The sequence below is a fragment of the Zonotrichia leucophrys genome, chromosome 6 (genome assembly GCF_028769735.1).
Source record: "Zonotrichia leucophrys gambelii isolate GWCS_2022_RI chromosome 6, RI_Zleu_2.0, whole genome shotgun sequence".
Taxonomy (NCBI): Eukaryota; Metazoa; Chordata; class Aves; order Passeriformes; family Passerellidae; genus Zonotrichia; species Zonotrichia leucophrys.
This window is the reverse complement of record NC_088176.1, coordinates 29,280,508-29,301,891: the sequence shown is the minus strand read 5'-3', so window position 1 is coordinate 29,301,891 and position 21,384 is coordinate 29,280,508. Positions and strand designations below refer to the sequence as shown.

The 21,384-nt window shown below is 41.6% G+C and overlaps 1 protein-coding gene across 3 annotated transcripts in view; it reads right to left on the bottom strand.

Annotated features, from left to right (window-relative positions):
• ARID5B (AT-rich interaction domain 5B) overlaps positions 1 to 21,384 on the bottom strand; it is a 115,627-nt gene that overhangs the window by 8,342 nt on the left and 85,901 nt on the right. For all 3 annotated transcript variants that reach the window (XM_064716628.1, XM_064716627.1, XM_064716629.1), the window contains 2 exons: positions 14,597 to 14,694; positions 1,486 to 1,684 (listed from right to left, as the gene is read on the bottom strand). In XM_064716628.1, coding sequence (XP_064572698.1) covers positions 1,486 to 1,684; positions 14,597 to 14,694 — 297 coding nt within the window. The remainder of the gene's footprint in view (positions 1 to 1,485; positions 1,685 to 14,596; positions 14,695 to 21,384) is intronic.

Genomic DNA, 21,384 nt, shown 5'->3' with positions numbered 1-21,384 from the left:
CCCAGTGACTAAAGCACGCTTGTGCACACTCTTCTCTTGATGTGCTTTTTTGTTTTTTTAATTTTACCCAAACAGGGCTCTCCCTACTTTAAAATTACAATGTTAGAAAAAAAAAAAAATCTTTCTGGGGATTGCTCTTAAATTACATATTAATGGTACTGTTATTTAAAACACAAATTCTTCTTTGGATGAGAGATTAAATTGTCCTTGTAAACTTAACGAGGTAGTGGGACATGAAACCCCAAATTTTCTGTTCTCAAAACTGGGTACATGGAATCTCAGAGGCATCTGCATTTCCAGGACCTGCATTGTTTTTTTAAAACAATGAAGAGGAGAATTGTTGATAGCTGACTCAATACAATTTCCAAACAAGTTTAGAACCAGGACTTCTGTACCTGCCAGACGCAGTGGAGTCAAAGGAGCAGCCATAGTCTGCCGGGCACGTCATGTGTTTCGACATTCTTTAAATACTTACTTTCACTGCAACGCCTTGAAGGCTGCTGTGATCTGGCAGACTGAGACAGGAAAAGCAACATGTTTTGCAGGGGTTGTGTGTGAGGAGCTTCACCACCTCCTTCACATGCGGCGCGAGCGGGGCACAGGAGAGTGGGCAGATGTGCAAAGGAAGGTGCTCAAATAACACTGGAGCAAAACCCCCATTGATTTTGCATCACTTAACAACACTTGAAATTTACTCTTATTTGTAGACAAATATGAGTTCTACCATCAGTCTTACCCTGTGCTGTGAACACAAACTCTCTTCTACAGGGCTGTCCTAAGCCTGCAAGTAACATGGCAGTATGTGGAAACTGGGGCCTGCCCATGTGATGCAGAGTGACACCACAGGAACCTATTATGTCTGAACAGGAACCTCAGCTGAAAGCCATCTACTGCTCGGGAGAGGGAAGTCGCTGTCAAGGCTTGGAAGGTGGTTCCCTCAAAATGTGACCTTTCAGTTCAAAAAGAAACTTAGTATAATATAATAAAGATCCAATGGGAGCAGTATGTTTTCTCACAGCCATGCGTACATCTGTGAGCACAGAAGGGCTGATCCAGAGGTTACCATTATAAAAATCAGCTGTGTCCAACAGTTACCACAGTATTATCAACAATATTAGAGGTTCCCGCACCCTATACTTAGATTAGGAAATAACTGTGGTAGTTGTGTGGTTTCCCTTTGGCAGCTGCTGATCTGTTAATGGTGACCACTGTATAATACAACGAGCAGAGCTGGTACTAGTCAGATCCAGAGCTTGGTCCTCTGCCATCCCCACTGTGCAATATGGAGCAAATTGGCTGCCATTCGCAGCCCAGCAAATCCCAGCATAGATAGTATCACAACAGCTGAATTTCCATTGCTGAGCAAACTAAAAGGCCAACTGGTTGGAATTCTCCTGTTTAAATTATATATTTTATCACTGGATTTCATGTGATTAAAGCTGTGCATTTTTAATTGAAAAACTGAAAAGCGAGGAAGCAACAGACCTCAGATGCATCTTGGGGTTTCTGTGAATTATCTTTTTCCTTCTTGCTCTTTTGGTTTTCATTTTTGATGCGTTTTGTTGCAGACACTTTTGTTTTTGCTTCACTCTCCTGGGAACTGTTATCCTGTTTTCGAGGTTTCACTGGAGGCAGTGGCTTATCTTCCTCTCCTTTAATAAATCTTTCATATGGCAGGATTAATCTAGGGGATTAAGGAACAAATAATTGATCAGGTTTTGCTGTTCTAGCAAAGAAAAAATGTATCTACTGTGAGCAGTTTACTTAATAAATCCATTTTCTTCCGTGCCATAAAAGCAACAGTTTAAACTCTACATCTATAAATCCAAGTATAAGAAATCAATTTATTTGGCAAGATTATAACTGGAATGAATTCAGTGGAGTTAAGAGTTGGTGTGGATTAGTTGTCAGCAACTTCACAGTGGTTTGCGTGGCTACACCAATTTGTACCAGATGAGAATATCAGCCATTATGTTTTAGACTGATTAAAAAAAACAATTCCACCGTTTATTTTTACTTTCCCTCCCCCACTTTAACAGCATGCAGCAAGCCCCAGGAAAACACCTACAAGGCCACAGCCAACTTGGTAACAGCTACACAATTTCCAGGCTGCTGGTGCCCTGGCTGCAAGGGCGAGTGCCAGGAAGGTGGCAGGGGCCAGGAGAGCTGGGCTGCAGCCGCCCTCCGAGGTGGGCACAGCACCCACCCAGCCTCGCCCATGCAAGGCACCCATGCAGTGACAGCCACCAGAGCCCTTCTTTAGGAAGAAGGGGAGAAGAGAAGAGTTAAATATGAAGGAATTCTACACTGTGGAGCTGTCTGCCACAAAGTGCACGAAATTGCTTTAAAAACACAAGGAAGAAACACAAACAAAAAAATATCCTCCCCTGAAAGCATCAAACACACTGAGTTTTAATCTCTCTGTTTTCCCTTTGCAATTCTTGATCTGAAAGGAAAAATAACTGATATAATTAAAAGGGATGGATTGCATTACAATCTCAGTTTCAACTTCAGTGATTAAAGTTTTTATAATGCATTTTAGTATGATTAATGACTCACTGTGGGATTAATATAAGACTCAGACTTTAAAAATATGAACATTAATACAGCAAACATAATCTGTTAAAAAAAAAAGACAAGTTGACTCTGTGAAGAAAATGTACTTTGCTTATAAACAACATAGATCTACTCAAATACCAGGAATCCTTAATTATCTTTAATCTAAGACTCCAAGGCAGAAACCTCTTTGGTTCAGATATTCGTTTGTTATCCTAGAATCAGTTTCTAAGCATGCAATTTTGATTTACATACTTAGATGTTCAAACACAGTTTGGGCTTAAGAGAGCAGAATTAGATTGCTCGTGATCATAATATTTTACATTTTAATAAAATACAACATAAATTATGTTAAAATATAAACCTAATTTATGCTATATTAGAAACAAAATTCATTAACTGAGCATGCTCTGACACGGTATGTGCAAAGAGGCGTGAATAATACTTTCTAGCCCTGAATTTGGCAGGGCTCCAGTAATGAAGCTAAGCAGAGCCCACAGGGAATATTCATCTTCAGATCCCATTACAAACTGAGTTTAAACATGTTACAGCTGCTAAAACTGGAAACTGCTCCCTCTATGCAAACTTAGCAAAATAATACGTAGTTGCCAAATACCTGCTTCCCACTGTAATATTACAGGTAATGTTTATATAAAAAAAGCATAACTAAGCAGAAGAAGAAAAAAATAATCCTGTTCATACTTGAGGCTGCTACATTTCATTTGCAAAGCTCAAATATTGGTGAAAACACCGAATTCCTCTCCATGCTGCACAAAGCACTTTGGACTTCACTTACAGGCAAGGTTGGGTTTCACAAGGGCAGTGCCGAGGCTGCTCTGCCATGTGTTAAGTATTTAAAGTCGCTTTTAATAAAAACACATTTTATTACAGTAATTGTTAGCACTGCGAGGGGAGTGTTTGACTTTGTTTTGTTTCCATGGGAACGCATCGCCCATTAAAAATCTACATATTCCATCCATAAAGGTTTCAGCCGCTGTCCGGTGCCTCATGGGGCACAGAGATGCTCCCAGCCCCAGGAATGAGCCTTTCCCTGGAAGATGCCGAGGGATTAACCCAGTGGCTATGGCTGGGCCAGGAGCAAGGCCCGGGCCAACATGATTAATCACTGCTCGCGTGCTCTCCGCTGAGCCTTGTAGGGTAACGCGGGACCCAAACTCCTCCTCCTCCTGCACCTCACCAGAACTCATTAGCCTGGGTGCTAATTAGTAACCGTGGCTTAAATTTCCTTTTCTGATCTTAAGGGTTCATGTGGGAGTACAAGGTTTTCATTTTAGTTATTTTTCACTGAGCTCAGCAGTTGGCAGGCCGACAGCAGTAAAAATACATTTCACATAGCCGGTCAGTGGCCTGGAGCCAGTGGCAGGAAATCTGGAATTAAATGTTTCGTGTATCGGGGAGGCGGCATGACTAAGGTAAAACTGAGTCAAAACACAAGGATGGCTTGTTCTAGGATTTTCCCCTCCTCGTTTCAAAGGAGTGCCGGCCGAGGTGGCGCTGGGGGGCGGCTGGCGAGGAGCCGGGCAGGAACGCGGGCTGCGAGACCCCAGGGAGCAGCACCGAGCCCAGCAACAGCAGCAATTGCCTCTTCACGTAGAGATTTCCGTCGGTTGCAATTTTCACTGAATGTTTTTTCAGTTATCCTGTCATGGTACAACACAATTACCCACAGGATATGATCTTATCATTTGATTATTAGAAGTTTTTATAGCGCAGGAGTAATAAAGCTAATACAGCTCTCTCAACATGTAAGCAGCCGGCTCACATGCCATGAAAGCAGCCGGCTTAGCCAATTTAAGGTCAATATTGCCCAACACCGGAAGAATGCGATCTGCTGTTAGCCAAATAGTTTAGCAGAATGTGACATGTCTGAAACCAGCACAAGATATTTTTTTCTTGGTCAAATATTTGCAGTGCAGGTAAGATTTAATCAATCTTTGCGCAAGGAGAGGTAAAGACAACGTCCAAAAAACTGGATCCAGATACCTCAAATGTATCGCGTGCTGGAAACAACAATTATGTTTTCAGTCGCTTTGAACTGTGGCTGTACTTCCCGACAGGGGGGGAAGTCTAAAAGTATTCATAAAAAAGGAAAAGAGGGGGAATATTTTGTGGTCTAAAGAATATTTACTTGTAAAGCCTGCGAGAAGACCAAATAAAAGGGTCTTTATCATGATCAAGATTCCAATATTAACATTAATAAAATGTATTATTTATAAGTCAATTAACATAAATAGAATATGTAAGCACTAGTGTATTAAAAAAATCTTTCCACAGGCAGCAGATTTTTAGCAGCATGAGGTTTTTTTTTTTTTCCTGGAATAATACAAGAATAACATTTTCCAGCCAAGAGCAGAAACAGTAGGGGAGTCTTTGCTATCACAGGGCTTCTTATTAAATTCAGTCACTGTGAAAAGCCAGTCTTTTTCCTTTTTTTTTCTGTTTTTTTTTTTAAATAAAGGCAACTTAAAATCAATACAAGTTAGATTAACAAATCAGTACTATACTAATCCTGATTTATTACAATCGGCAATATTAAGTTTAATCACGTATAAACTGCTATTAAAAAAAGATTTTCCTTTAGTAAGTCCTGAATTAAATAATGGTGCAGTGTACCGAGTTTTTAGATCTGCATCATCTGATATTATGAAAAATTCAATGTACTTCTCTGCAGCAGATGTCAGAGGTCAGCAAATCTATTACAGTAATGTAAGTAAGCTGGCTTTCTGCCAACCTTTTTTTAAAAAACACTGAAGCAGATAATTTTATATTTACAAATTCTAAAATCCTCCAGGGACTAAATCTCTTTCCCAACAAAAAGCAGAAACTTCACATTAGAGAAATGTATTTCACAGTATATCAAACATGTCTTCATCATTAGCATTTCATAAAAAGGAAAAAAAAAAAGCCCTTAATCTTTATTAGTCAACATTTTTTTTCCCAGCTACAGAACTAACAGTACAAGTTCTCATCTGAGCCAGTAACCACTACATGTATTGATTATGCAGAATGAATGACTTTTTTGGCCTGACTCTGCTTCACAGGACACATGAGAGCACATCTATTTATAGGCATGATAAAAAAAATAGTTACAATAATGCAAAGGATCTGACCAGCCCAGAAAGAGGAAGGAAATTAAACGTTAAGGCTGCCAGTTTCCTCTTTAATTCTCCCTACTGTGTATGGATATGACAGGGCTCTGGGCTGGGGAGGAACCATATGCCCAGGACACACAGGGTGATGGAGGGAAGGAGGCAACTCAGCACAACCCCTACAAATTTTTTTTTTTGTATCGCCGTTTCAGTGTTTATTTTTGTTTTCTTTCTGGCAGAATAAAATATTTCAGCATGTCTCCCATTGAGATCATTGTACTTTCTCCAGGGATCCAAGCCCAACACAAAATAGGATGCATTGGAGCTTCTCAGCTACAAGAATAATTTTGGAAGGCCTTAAATACCAAAGTCCACTCCTTGGGAGATGTTGCCCCATTCACATCCTTGGCCAGGTTAAGGAGGCTAATTGCAACAGAAATGAAAAATGATTTAAATTTGCTCCACCAAATGAATACTGCAACCAGTTAACCCGTGGAACTCACTGCCAATGGATATCTTGGGGCCAAGGGATTAGTGAGATTATGCAAGGATTAGATGCTAATGTAAATCATGAGAACATTAAGCTGTTAGAGCTTCAAAAATGCTGAAAAGGGACAGGCAATAGGTCTCTTTAGTGGTAGGAATTTGGATAACTCTTTTCTCCTGAGCACATAAGGCTAGGGCGGCTCCAACTCCTTCCTCTGCAGGCACTACCAGAGCTGGGGGGCAAGACAACCAGTTTGTTCAGTCCAAGAGGGCACCCATCTGCTCCAGGATGTCCTCACAGCAGCTGGGCAGAGCTGCCCACAGCCCCTGCAGCCACAGGGTCTGAGTGCAGGGCTGGGACAGCCCCTGTGGTGAAAATGGGCCCCTATCAGTAACCTCAGTGAGAGAAACCTGATTCTTTTCCCCTAGAAAGTCAGTGGCAAAACATTCAGCTGTTTTAAGGGACCAGCAGGAATGCCTGAGCTCTGATCCCAAGAGAAGTCTTGTCTTTTTTACGCTGTTGCTTTTCAAAAGAATAAATCTTCGAGCACTGGTCCTGTGCAGGCAAGGGAAACAACTTTGAAGGGAAACCTTCAGTGACAATCAGTTGGTGGGGATAACCAGGGGCAGGAGGCAGCTCTGCTGGGCACCAGTGACACATTCCCAGCAAAGAGGGGAGAGGAATAACCCAAACTTTAAGGTCTCAGCTTGTTTTCCAAAATGGGAATATAAAATACATTCAGGAAATGAAGCAGTGTGTTCCTGAAGTCTGCTTTCCCTGGATTGCATTGTACAATGCAGGGGTTATGAAAGCAAGCCTCACGTGCTTTTGTGCAGAACACAATAGCAATGGCTTTATTTGCATTTGTCTGAAGTACAAAACTGGCATGTATTATATCAGCAAAGACAAAATATGCTGGAGTTCAATTTTCTTTCCAAAGAACTTTCCTTCCTTAAAGAAATGGCTCTTTCATCCTTTCAACAACAACTTTCCTCACAGCCCACTGGGAGTGCTGGTGGGTAATGAGAATGGCTTACTGCTGAAAGGTGGGAACAGCGCTGCTCTAAGAGAATTCAAAGACACTTCTTTTTAAGTAAACTGGAAATTAGTGACATTACAAACACAGCTGTTGATTTAACTGCACAGCCCAGCGAGGCAAGCTCAGGCACTCCTGATCCTAGGGCTCAGCAGGGGGAGATGAACAACTCCAGTCTTCTGCCTTTGGCACAGATTTACAGCATGGAAAAGAGTCAAAGGAAGGGTGGTGGACACACAGCAACTTCCCAAGATCACTGTACCAAAACCACTACAAGACTCTGTTTTGGCCATAGTCACCATTTCTGCATCTGAAGGCAGACATGCATTTTGTTTGGTAGGTCCATGGAGTCCCTGCAATGCTTGGTCCCTAGGCTCAGAACAAGCTTACAGATGCCATTTTGCATTGTCTGTGGGGTTCAGGTCTCCTGGCAGGACTCCAAAATCCTGCTGACCCTCCCTGGGAGCTCTAAATTACATCTATATTGCAGAAAGCTGAACAAACTATGGGCATTCTCTTTCATGTTAACAGAATCCTAAAGTACAAGGTGGAGATTCCCAGCATTGCTGGGCAGTCTGAGGGACAAGATCTTGGTGCTTACTCATGGGTGCTGCTCCTGCAACAGAGAATGGCACACCTCTCACTGTGCAGCACTCTCCTGGGGCTACTCAGCTCCCAGCAGGGAAAAGGGGCTTGTCCCCTGCTCCTACTCCTGCACGTCAAGCAATGAGATTGCCATGGGTGACACTGACTCCAAGCTGGACTGCTGGCACCCCCAGGCTCTGGGCACCCAGTCAGTGCCAAGGCACACGTGCACGGTGGGCACACCTGGCAAGGGTGACAATGCCCCCAGCAGCACTGGGCAGCACTCAGCATGCCCCAGTTCTGCTGGGACAAACTCCTGGGTGAAAGGAAGGATGTAGGTGGGAAAACAATTCCCCACCAGGAGAGAGATCATCTGCTTGCAGGCACTTAAAGGCACTGCCCGACTGTCCAGCACTTTGCACTCAAGGACTCCTGCTGACTCTAGCAATGGCCACTAAAAGTTGCTGAGGCTTAAACCCCAGAAATTTTGAAAAAAAATGCATGTTCTCAGATGTTTTAAAAGGACAGCTAGGGATCTGTTTTAATGGTAAACAATTACATTCCTCTGTCATCTGATACTTTTTAAATTTTGGGGAGGGGGGAAGCTTTCTGAATGTTCAATAGTTCCTTTGTTAAAGCATCTGTTACTCACATAATTGAAAAGATGTTTGTTCAGTGGTATGCTTGAGAGTACAGTTATTTAATCTTAATGATAAAGCCCTGAGGGCAGAAAATCATAAGTAGAAACCTCTTGTTATTTATCAAAAAGAAAAAAAAAAAACCCAAACCAAAAACCTAGGAAAATAAAGAGAGAACTGAGACACCTCATCTATCTTCAGGCTTAAATTTGTGCTTGATGGAAAACTATGGAGACAATTTGCAACTTGTGAAGTTTTCTGGGAGTCTGGGACCAGCTGAAGTGTGAGGGGGGCAGGGAAGTGGGGTGAAGACAAAAATAAAACAAGGAGAGAAAACTGTTGCTTGGCAAGTTTTTTTTTGAGTCAAACAAAGAGCTAGTTGTAGTTTACAGCATGACATAACATTTGATTAATTTTTGCCTGGGGATGTTTTCACACTTAACAGTGTAAATCAAAACCTTCTATTAATTACAATGTGTATAAAAAGATAACCATAAGCAATTTCATGCAGATGCTACACTAGCCCCCTACTTTTTGTTCCCTCTAACGACTGGCTGTTATTTCCTGCAAAATTCCACTGAAATGCTTACACGTTATGAAAGTTATCCAAACCCTTTAGAAAACCAAACAGCATTTGCATGGAACACAGGGCTCTCCTGCATATTGAATTACTGCACAATATCCTCCGGGTAGACAGACTTTATGGCTGTTAAAGGGAAACTGTGTAAGGGACCTATTTTGACCTGCCTTGTGTTTGTGATCATATATAATTTTTATGTGATAGATTTAGAAAGAAAAATGGCAGAATAGGCTCTGAACTGTACAAGACACTGTATCTCCTGAAGTTAGCTCCCTGGTAGATGTGCAAGTACCCAGTCAGAATAAAACCCTCTGCAGGTCATTGTCCAAAGTGTGGGCACAGCCACCTGCCACCCCATTGTGAAGAAACACAACCCATCTCACCTCTCTCCTCCTCAAGTTCCAGGTGGCTGTATCTCTGCAGAATACTTTCCCACTCAGCTGCCTTAATTTAGTAAGGGTGCAAGGTCTAATAAATCCCTCTCCATCTGTGTCTGCCCAGGACTGTGGGATCTCAGGATTTGAGTCCTGGGATGCAGGGCCCCCGAGACCACCCTTGGGGGGCCCGGGAGTCCTGGAATGTTGCCAGAAGTGTCTGGTGGCAGGACTTTGACCCTACACGGGAGACGACACCTTTATGAAGAGGGCCTCACCGGGGTGAAGGGTGGAAAGATTAGCTAATTAGAGGGTGAGAAACAGGGTTTAGGATTTATGTACAGGGGGGTTTAGAAGAGTAAGATGGAGGAATTGGGGTGTGTCCTACCCTCCTTCTTCTTCCTCCTCTCCTCCATCTTCTTTGGCCACGGTGGCACCTTTGGATTGGTTATTACTAAGAGTACACCGAGTTATAAGAATAGATGGTATTGGGGAAAAATGATAAATATTGTACACGTCACAATGAGTATAAAGATAGGTGCCTGCCCCGGAGGGCAGAGACAGTGTGCCCATGGCTGACTGCTGAGCAGATCTTTGTTCGGCTGAAAGAACATCTTTTAGATAAACAATTAATAAACATAAAACCAGAAAGAAGAACTGAAGCCTCTTCTCGTCCTTCGATTCGCGGGCTGCCCCAAGGCCACCTCGGGCCTTTCCAGGCCCCCCAAACAGCCGAGGTAAACCGGACACTTGGCAGTCCCTGGCTAAGCTCCACCACCAAAACCTTTCGGGGAGATAAACCGGACACAGGACAGACTGGTTTTTGAAATGCTAGTAACTTGTGAGGGCCAGCACAGGAGACATGCTGCTGAAGAGCAGGACTTGGGCCATGGGGCTCTCTAGGTCCATCCTTCTGGAGATCCCAAGGGAGCCCAGCCTCCTGCAGCACCCAAAGAGGCCAGAAGCCACAGGTTTGTGTACCCTGCAGCTGCCTGCCATCATGCTTCCCAACATGTCTGTCCACCAGAGAAGCCAAGGAGAGCTACTGCATGCCCTGCACAGCACAGTCCCCCAGCCCATGTGTGTTTGTGCACAGCCCATGCATGGGACTTGGTCTGGAGGAAACCAAGATGAATCACAGCCAGATTTGGAGACAGAAAAAGGCCCCAACAGGTAATTACGAATATTTCTGTTTTGTTCAATGTATTTTATTAGGAACTTTTTATACCTTGCCAACAAGCAGGCTGGGTTTTTTGGTTTGGTTCTTTTTTGGGGGGAAGGGGGGAGCACTGGTGTAGTGTTTACAAAAAATCCCCGACAACAACGTCATCAGCATTGCAGAAAACAGCCTACTGCTCACACCAGAAAGTCAAAGCTGCCGATCATGTGTTTTGTGTAAAAGCGAAAAGAAACCTCAAACCCTGCATGTGAAAACCACATCTGCATTATTAGGGGAAGACAGCACGGGGCAGAGTGCTTCGCAGAAAAGGAGCCGTTTCTGAGGGTTTCTCGATAAGCGAGACAGAGATGCAGGGTACTGACAAGGGCTCTGAGAGGTTCAAGGGAACGCTGCAGGCTGAATCAGCTACACCAACCACACACCTCTGCCTCTCTGTGATCGTGAAAGATCATTAGAGGAACACTAATGAAGACAGTAACGACCAAAACAACAACACCTTATAAGCTCTGTACGGTCCAAGTCGTGCACAGAGCAACAGTCCCATGATGGGAAAACATTAATGCTTTTTATATTGGTAATCATCTGTAACATGAGCAATTAAGTACAGTACTAATGGACTATAGCCAAGAGCCTGGTACTAATATTAAAAACTGACAGAGATGAATAGGTTTGGAAGGAAAACTAGGCTGACAAAGACATTTTTATGAAGTGCTTGGGCCTATTTGGAATAACCCAATCAGAGGCAGGTCTAGACCAGCCATGCCTACAGTGACAATAACGTATTCATTGGCATTATATGATGCCTGCTATGCTTTAAATAAAAACACTCATTGCTTCTACTCAGAAACCTGCACTTTCATTATTATACTCATTAATAAAACAGAAGTTGTCTAACGAATATATAATATAACACTTACTGAAACATTGGCAGCCTTGCCTTATTTTAAAATGAAAACAGTTACTGGAAACAGGAACTGTATTAATGATAAATGAATCAGCTGAAAACGCACACAAAACCTTTCTTTCCCTTTTACCAGGGAAACAAAGAAAACACCGCCCCAACTGAAGCACTCTACCTACCTATAGCACACCAGCAGCTACCACCACAAACCCTGCTCCAAACATCAGGGTGCAGAGCAACACATTCCCCAAAACCTTAAAATCTGGCTTTGTTCCAGCTTTTGCCATCCACTGTACCATGAATCTGCAGCCACATGGTAACTTTGCAGAGGTTATAAACACCTTTACAGAAAGCAGTATTTCTTCATTGGATTTGGTAGACAGAGAGACAATTTTGCCCTCTCCAGTGGTCGTGTTTGGGTTTTGTTGGTTGGTTGATTGGTTGGTTGTTGTTAATGTTTTTTTTTTTCCCCTCTCTCTTTTCAGCCTTTGAAATTGTGTGTGAAACTCCACCTTGCAAAGGAGAACAGGAGAGGGCAGGAAGGAGGGATGGCAATGCCTGAATTGGGACGTATGTACCATTCCACTCCTCAGCATCCCAAGGATGTCACTGAAAGGTGGCTGCCACCTGAACAGTCTTGACATGCTAAAGCTGATGCACACAGCCAGTAACTCCTCCTGGGAGAGAGCTGGTTAACACAACATGGATGCCCTTGAGATTCAGTTGTAGAGATGAATGGCAAGGTTAAGTCAAACAGCAGCAGGGCCAGTGAAGTCTGGGAACTGCCTGTTCTGCCTCCAGTAAGCAAGGAAGGGACAATGGGATTCAGAAAGGAAAAATCAGGAGATTTACTCAGCATTTGCTTTCCAGATAATTCAATTTCCAGTTTAGCTGTACAGTTTCAAGTTTGAAAATGTATGTGTGTCCTGAATCATGAGCGTGTGTATTCCTGCACTACAGTTCTAGTTTTAGATTAAATGTCATCTGAGCACTTTGCCTATAAATGAGCATTACATTTACAGGTGCTGTAGTTAGAATTACCAGCTGAAACAAACCATGACAATTTCATTTACTTTTTTTCAAGTCTGAGGCTTCATACAGCTTTCCTGTAGTGAAAGGAAAAAGAGCATCTAACACTAGAAAAGTAGAGACTGGATGAGTTACTGAGGTTTTTTGTATACGTGTTTTGGTTTTTCAGAAGGGATTTAGTGAAGAACATTTTAGGTAAGCTCAGGGCTAACCTCAAAGTCCTGAACGATTTTTTGCTCCAAATGCCATCTTTTGATAGCCTGCCAGGGATGTGGAAAATTAGGTGCTGCCTCATATCAGACTTTATACAGAACTACATGATAGACTGGCATCCATGAACTCAGATTTGAGTTCTTCAGTGTATTAAGACCAATCTAACCATAAACTAGAAGACACTTTCCTCAGACCAGATCAAGGCAAGCAGAACTGCTTTTGGGTAGCCTGGAAAGGCTTTTCAATTTGGAAGGCATCAGGACTGTTCAGGTTTTCCAGACAGCACAATGGGTTTTGTGGCACTTCAGAGCATACCCAAGTAACTGCTGAGTCAGTCACACACAAGTCTCTATGCATGGGAGCGCAATGCAAAGCTTTTACACATAAAAAACACCCAAACCACTAGCAATGAACATAATCAGGAAAGCAGAAGAGAGAGAAAGGGGTTTATGGAGTATTTGTGAATGGCTCATTTAGTTTTCCCCAGCTACAAGAGATGTGCTCTCTCAGTGACTCCAGGGCTTCAGCAAGGCTCCCTCTGCAGCCCAAACCCACAGAGACCTAATGCTCATGTGTGCCCGGGTCTCCTCTGTCAAATAACATCCCCCACAGAACATCTGGCAAGGGAAAAGCCACACTGCCAGTTGGAAACCCATCAGCTGGCTTGGGTGCAAGAGGAAGCTGAGACTCTCAAGACTGTAATGATGGGGGTGGAAGAGCTGAATATCCACAATCTGATGAGTCAATAAAACAATCTATAACGTTTGTCTGCAACATGAAGGCAGGGAAAAACCCCATCTGACATGCACAGCAACTCACTCACTTCACTCTGCTGCTTGGCTCAAACTCCAGAAAGCTTCTAACATTTTATAATGGCAATCATTACATGCAACTCCTCTGTGCACCCAAGGCCTTCTGGGGGACATGTCCCCTGTAAATGAGCATCATCAAATGCCCAACCCTCCATGAGGATGGCAGTATGTCTCTTTGAGAGGCTGACACATCTGGCACTCAGATAAGGAGAGAAACTGCCCACTGAACACAGCTCTGCTGTGCCACCTTCTGCACAGGCAAGTACAATCTCTTCCTGAGCCCAGCAAATTACTTGTTTATGCCCAGGAACAAGAGACTGAATTTTACCTATCTGAGCCGAAAATTGCTGAGTTTTATTCACATTTGCTTGTCTAAGAGAAAAACAAAAAACTCAACAAGAAAAAAAGAAGAAAAAAAAAGATAAAAGAAAATAAAAAGCCCCAACAGTTGTTTCTAAAAACCAAATCAAAACAACATTCCAGCTCCAGTATTTTATTCAATGTGTTCTGGCTTCACAAGCCCTGGAAGTTATTATCTACATGGGAAGAATAAGAATTCAACAGTTCTGACCAGCAACAATGGCTGCAGAGAAAGAGTGTTTGGCAGCAGCTCGCAGGCAGGGAGGAGGGAAGGAATGCCATGAAGAAGAGGAATGCAACGCTCGGCATGACCTACAACACTAACAGCACCCTGCACTATGGGCCACCCCATTATTTTGATCAAAACCACAATCTGCTTAATTGGTATTCCTAAAAAATGATAGAAGACAAGCGTTTTCATCAATTAGCTGCTGTTTCTTATTTTTCCTCGAGTATGTTTTCCTCAATTTTTCAGCTTCTTTAACTGAAAAGCTGTTGCAAAAATTAAGATCTATACCAAAGAAAAATCAGATGCTTTTTTTATTTACTTAGTCACTGGAGACAGACACTCTGGTTTAAATCACAATGGATTATCTGACTAAACTGTTGGGGAACTATTTACTAAATCTTAAGACGACTCTCTGTCCTTTTCTCTAATTCCTTATAAAATGCTTTGAAGGCTTTCCAAATTAATTTTTTCATTATTAAACAAGCATTTCAGATTTGTTATCTTACCTTTCATAATGTCTGCGAGTACATGTAGCAGCACTTGTGCTTCCAGGGTTACCACCTAATTCATCATAAATATGTTTCCATTGTCGACGGGCTGTTATCTGTAAAAATGGCAATGGAAAATTTAATCTTGCATCTTTACAGATTCTACAGCATTTGACTTCACAACAACAAATGCACATATGACACTTTCAGAACAGCATGTACTACGAGCACTATAAAAGCCCCTGCAGAATATATAGAGTACACAGAGCTTTGGGTGTTTTTTTTTTTTTTTTTGTAAGTATGTCTATTTTCTTTCTCTCTAAAATGGAGTGATCTAACTGATTCATTATCAAGTCACAAGCAATATAGACTCACAAAAGAATCTCAATCAATACAGGGTCATTAACTATCAGAAGTTATGCAGACAAATCCCACAGTGAATTATGAAAATGAAGCTCAAACCATATTCAGCACAAATAATGATTACATAGTTATTTTAACTGAATTAGAGAAAATAAATCTGCTGCAAAACCCAAATCCACCACAGAATTCTGTAAATCCACAAAAGCATAGTCCGTAACTATATATGTTACAAGCTGTTTATTTTTATCCATTTATATCTGTAAAATATACAGATCAAATAGTACTGAAATCTTAACGTACTCCAATGTTAATATTTGAGCTGTGTACTTTATTGGACCGTGCTGATGAAAATAAACATCTTGTAACATATTGAATTGCATACCATGGTTCTGGGTTTTTTTGTACAGAAATTAGGATTACACAGAATAACAGATGGAAGACCTGGCAAAAGGATTGTTTCTGAATACCACTTCATTATTTTATATATTCTGCTATATTTAAAACAGGAAGAGAAACAGGAATAGGACAAGCACAACAGATCACCCTTGTTTGCCTGCAGCTCATAAAGAAAGCCAGTAGAAAACTGGTGGGGGCAATTTGGGGAGAATTTTGTCATTTGCTGTGGAATGCCATGGATTTTAATATATTCAGCCCTGGAGGCTTCTTTGGAGTTACCCACAGAGCAGTCAATGGCATTTACTGAGGAGCTAAAGGCAGCAATCAGAAGAGAACAAATATTACAACTTGCAATCTGAGGCCTGTAATTTCAATCTAAACAAGAGGAGATAGCTACCATCATTAAATATTACAGGGTAAGAGATATTTCTGTTTCGCTCAATAGAAAGGGAAAATCCTTCCTTTGCAGAAATTATTCACTAAAGCCAAAAGCATGGCTGGAGTCTTATCACTTGATAACGTTACAATTTCTTCAAGTTTATTGTTTGCAGAGTTCTCCAAAAAACAGCAGTAGCTTTAATTCACTATTAGCACTTAAGCAAAGTTTACACCTATAGATACTTTGGGAAAAAAAAAAAAAAAGGTGTTTCATCTTAAACCTTACATAAAGCTAAATGAACTGACTTCATTCACTAATTTTATTTCCTGTCTTTCATAATAAACCCAAAGACTACCAGCACAAGGATTCAAGCAATTCAAGGATAAATTCCACACAAGTAAGTTGTTTAATACAAATCAAACACTTATCTGATGATAAGGTTCATACTAAGTCTGTTTTGTTTCAGTTCTTATGCTGTCCCTTCCCCAGGCTACCCACCCTTATTATTATTACTACTAAAGTGCTTGAAAAACCAGAGTTCCTATTGAGCCATAAAGAACATCACATCCTGAAAATACGAATGGATGCTCCTTATGCCACCCAAAAAGTCAAATGACAGTTGGACCAGGTATCCTGCTGTGGAGGAATGCCCGGATGGGAAGCTACCTCTGGTCCTGCCTCCCACACTCCGCCACTCCTCAGGAGTGTGGCCAGCCAGCCCTTGCCTTCTTGGAGCTCCCAAAAATTCACAGATCCCTTGAGGACTCCTGCAAGCAAACCTCTGGCAGGATCACAGATGGGGGAATGAAGGTGCACAAAGCTGCTCTGGGGTCTGTGCTCTGGCCCTCTGACAAGCACAACCTCACTGGGCTTGCAAGGCTATCCAGGACCTGAAACCTTGGCTAACAACAGTGATGCTGAGCAGAAACTTGAAATGAAACCAAGGATTAGTTAGCAGGAGGACTACTGTAAGTCCACCTTATAATCATCCTGATGTGACTGAGAAGCACAGTCTCCATTTTCAAAAGGAGAGCTTCAGAGCCTTAGTCTCATTTATCATGAGCTGACTCAAGAGCTGATACTCAAGCTGGAACACCAGTAAACATAACTAAGGGGAAAAGTGAATCCCTTTGAAGTCCATGGATCGTTTTTTGTGTCTCTTTCTTCTAAGCTACTTAGAATAATAGTATTTTCACAAACATTTGCCCAGTTCTATCCAATTCTACATCTGCAATGGACCAGAGCTCCTTGGCAATTAACTGAGTTGTGCCCTCCCACAGAGGGAGTTTAAATTTGACATTCCCTGAAACAATTGTTATTCTAACAAAGCCTGGGGTTGAGTTTTGCCCTGCTCTGGAAAGTTTATTTTTTATGCTTAATAAACTTCAAAGGACTAAAGGAACTGATTAATTACATCCTTAAACAATCTGAACAAAATGCTTCACTGAGGAAAGTGCACTCTTGTCATGCAGGACTGCTCAAGCTGGATGTTCCTACTGACCATGTGCAAACTGAGGGCCTTTCTCATACAAGTTCTTGCCAGCACCTTTGAAAACCTCTGTGAAATCTTCCCCAACCAAGAGAAATCTGAGTTAAGCAAAGAGACTGGCCTGACTAGGGATGTAAGAGCAGATCTGATCTGGTTCCTATAAGCACAGTATTATGCAGTGAGTGGTAGTCAAAAAAAACCCCAAAAACAACCACATATAAAAGCAATGATCTTATCTATTAAAGCAGAAGGCTGTTTACAAACATGCTTTTAATGGTGTCTTCTGCTTTGAGAAATCTTAAGGTCTTCTACACTGCAATCCTACCTCCCAGCTCCCTTCCTTGTGAAAGGCTTCTTGCTTATTTCCTGCTGCAAACATAATGGGGGATTTTCTGGTCATGGCACATGATGTTCACAGCTCTCTTCAGAGCTCTGGGAATTAGTTCTGTATGAAACAAACCCAGTTAGCTTTGCATTCCACTGATATACCAGTTTCATCGGGCCTGCCCAGACACAGGACTGATGTATGCGTCAATCACTAATTTTTAAAAATTAAAGCACTTCATTGTTTCTTCCAGGAGGCAGCAGCTAAATGGGATCACACTGACCTTTGGCAAAATCTAAGCTGCTACATACCGAAGGTTAAGCTCCACCTAATTTTCTTTTTATCCTTTATCTTTCTAAGACATCTCCAGGTAGAGTCCATTCAGCAGCACAGCCTTCTGCAAACATGCCAAGGCACTCCTTTTATGTTGGCTCAAAAGGAAAAAAATGCTACTTCCTAATTTGCCAAGGACAACTCTTTAGGAAAGTCCTGGAAGTTTCCCATCTATGAACTTCTGCACCTTTTACTCACTTGACTTAGGGGGACTGAGAAAATTCCAGGCAATGGCTGTTAAATGCCACTGCAGCTGAGCCCCCTACAACATGGCATTGTCTCATATTTCATCCAGTGATTTGGGGACATTTTAAATCACTCATACTGTGAAGGTCTGCTATAGAGAGTGCTTTCCAATGCACTCTCCTTTTATTAGTAACAATGATGCTCATCTCACATATCTTTGTTTAAGAGAAATATGATTCCACCAACTACAAAGAGACAGCTTCATCTGTTAAAGTCTTAAACCAGTTTGTATGGATTGCTGTTTTTATTAAGCCTTGTTCAACAACAACTACAAGGGAGTGTGGTATTACACAGTTATAGATGACAACTAAGAATTAGTAATCAAATGGAGGAGAAATGACACTCTTAAGGATTTGAAATGGAGAGCACTTAAATATGACACACGATCATGACTTGACACTATTAGATATCCTGTATGTATATCCCATATACAAAGGTAATGCTCTCTGTCAAGCCTCACTGGATCCATTCCCCCAGGGGGAAAGTCAGATGGCTAAGGAAGTTCTCTGCATCTCAAATCCAATTCCTGCCTGTTCTCAGTCACTTTTAGATCCTTAACTGACAGGACAGGACTCAAAAATATCACAAAAATCTTCTGTGAATCTGTGCAGAAGCTGAAAAACACCACAAATGATCCACGCTCGTTTCTCAATAATGTTTTTTAGACTGCATCAAAACACGCATATATATGAACAAAGTGAACAATGCAGTGGATAAAATTAAAAATGGGTAGACTATAACTGTTCTGCCAAATAAAAGGATGTAAAGTTTGCAACTGCTTTAACTGGGAAGGTTTCTACACTGCTTAAAAAATTGTCATCTGACTACTTTAAGTTTCCACATGTCATTTTAAGCAATCTTTTATCTATTTCCTGCTCATAAAATGGCTGTCACATGTTGAAGTCAAATATCTACTTTTAAATATCATTTTCTTTACAATACTTCCAAGAGAAAAGACCTATTTCTATCTCAATGCTCAAACCAGAAACCTGTGAAATTTTAAAACCAATTAAACATGATGAAGCCCTTGTAATGGTTTGCTCAAGTCAGATGGAAGGGGCCATAGAGATAAATGCATATTAAACAGGGCAGGTTTGACAAAGCCATTGCACTCCACAACTTCTCCTCATCAATAGATGGTGGCACCGTGTACAAGAGTGCTGGATTGTGCTCAACATTGAATTAAAGCGCTCACTTGAAATTTCTGCATCTAAGTAGACCTGCCTAAGATCCTAGAACTGATAACTGAGGTCCATGTCACTCCTACCAGCCACTGACTTGTGAAAAATGAAACAAAACACAAAAGCTTCTCAGCAGGGTTTGCCATTATAAACTATATACAAACTAATGCAGTTGGCAAACTCAATGCATATCAACTGGCCATAAAATAATAAATCCCAGGGTGTGCACAGGTCAAAGTATTGCAACAGCAATCAATATGATACTCAGGGAATTTAAATCAAAGGCAGATCCATATTGAGGACGAGACTGTTAACAGAAGAGAAGGAGGTCAGGAAACCTCATGCTCCATATACAACTTAAATTGCATCATAACAGTCCTCCCAACTTCAGCTTGCCTGCAAAGAGCACAGATGCCACTCACATCATAGAAACAGGACAGGCCCATCATTTCAGACACAGTCACTCTCCAAAGAAAGCTGGGCTCATAGCAATGTCAGAGGGTGTGAGCTGTGCTTGCCTTGCCATTCACTGAATAGGGAGCAATTGCTTAGTTTACTCTCTATGAAGAATAAGCACTGCTGGTACAGTTTCATTCAAGGTGACAAATGCCCCTAAACAACAGAGAAGATCTGTGACTGAGAAAAGGACAGGAGCTTTGAGTGAAGTGTGGACTGAAGCTACTCTGCCTGACATCCTCATGTATGTGATCCTTCCTCTCTGATCCTGTCACCTTTCTCAAACCAGGTTCTGTGGCCTTGCGGTCACAAATTCACAATTCTTTCCTTGCTCTCCCTCAGGTATAGAGGCTCACCTGCCCCAGCTCGTGTAAATCCATCCCTCTCCCTCTGGCACTAAAACTCAGGCCTCTCCAGCACCACCACTTTGGCTTCCCTGCTTCTGTACCCAGTCCCCTCAAGCAAACCTGAAACATTGCTGTCAAAATTGCTCGCCTTCCTGAGCACTCTGAACATGCCACTCTCCCTTCTATCTCCCTCCTGGCCTTCCCTGGTGCTCTGGATCAAGTTCAAGATTTCAGCCCTCATTTTCGTTGCACTTTACAACTGGAGCAATTACTGCTCATAATTGCTGTAACGATCTATCTATGGTAGCTATTCATTCATACATAGCCATGAGCACGCCTACACACACCCCTGTACATAAGCATGGTATGTGCTGATTAATGAAAGATAGAGCAACAGTAAAAGCCAAATCAAGCATATATTTTTTTAAAGAATGTTAGATTTCACGTTTTACAAAATCCCAGGCACACCCATGCTAATCAGCCCAGGCTGCTGATGTACAGAGCAATGTGCTTTATTGCAAGGAAGGAAAACAGTGAGTTCTGCATTTTGGTTCAAATGACTTTCAGTTTCTTGATAGAGCATTTCTTCTTGTCATTTCTCTACAGAACAGATATGTCCCAGATTACTTCATAAACAAAGCAAAAATAATTTCTTTCATCTAACTGTGGCAGGAACTGAACAACTTAATCTGATCATTGTGTGCGAAGAAAATATTTCCAGTGACGACATCTTCCTATGTCAATTGTTTTTTTATTACAGATGTCATCTCGATGTGCCATATTAATGCGGCTCTTTCTTCTCATTTCAAGATTTTAATCTGAGTTTGTTGCTCTAATATTTTATTGGTTCAAAATACATGCTGTAAAATCCGTGGCCATCAAATTTTCCTGTGAGCTAAAAATAAACCGCTCTCGTCAGATATGGTTAGCTGATAAAAAGTGTCAGAGACTTTTCTGAATTACTTTGATAACTTCCTGTTTATGTGATACTGACCCTTGTCTAATAAAGATCTTTTACACTTGGAATAAGAGAAGATTCTGCAGCATACTATTCCTTAATGGACAACGCTGATTACTTTTGAAAGCCTTTAATACATTTCCCATATTAGACATGAACAGATGTCAGGGATGTTGCCAAGTGAAATTTCTTTTATGCAATCTTGGCTTGTTGTACAATAATAGCCCTTTCTCAACATGGGAAAAAATTACAGACCTAACTAATTTCCTTGACAGAGAAGAGTTACATATGTTTTCCACTTGGAGTTTTTACGACAAGTTTACAATTTTGCCA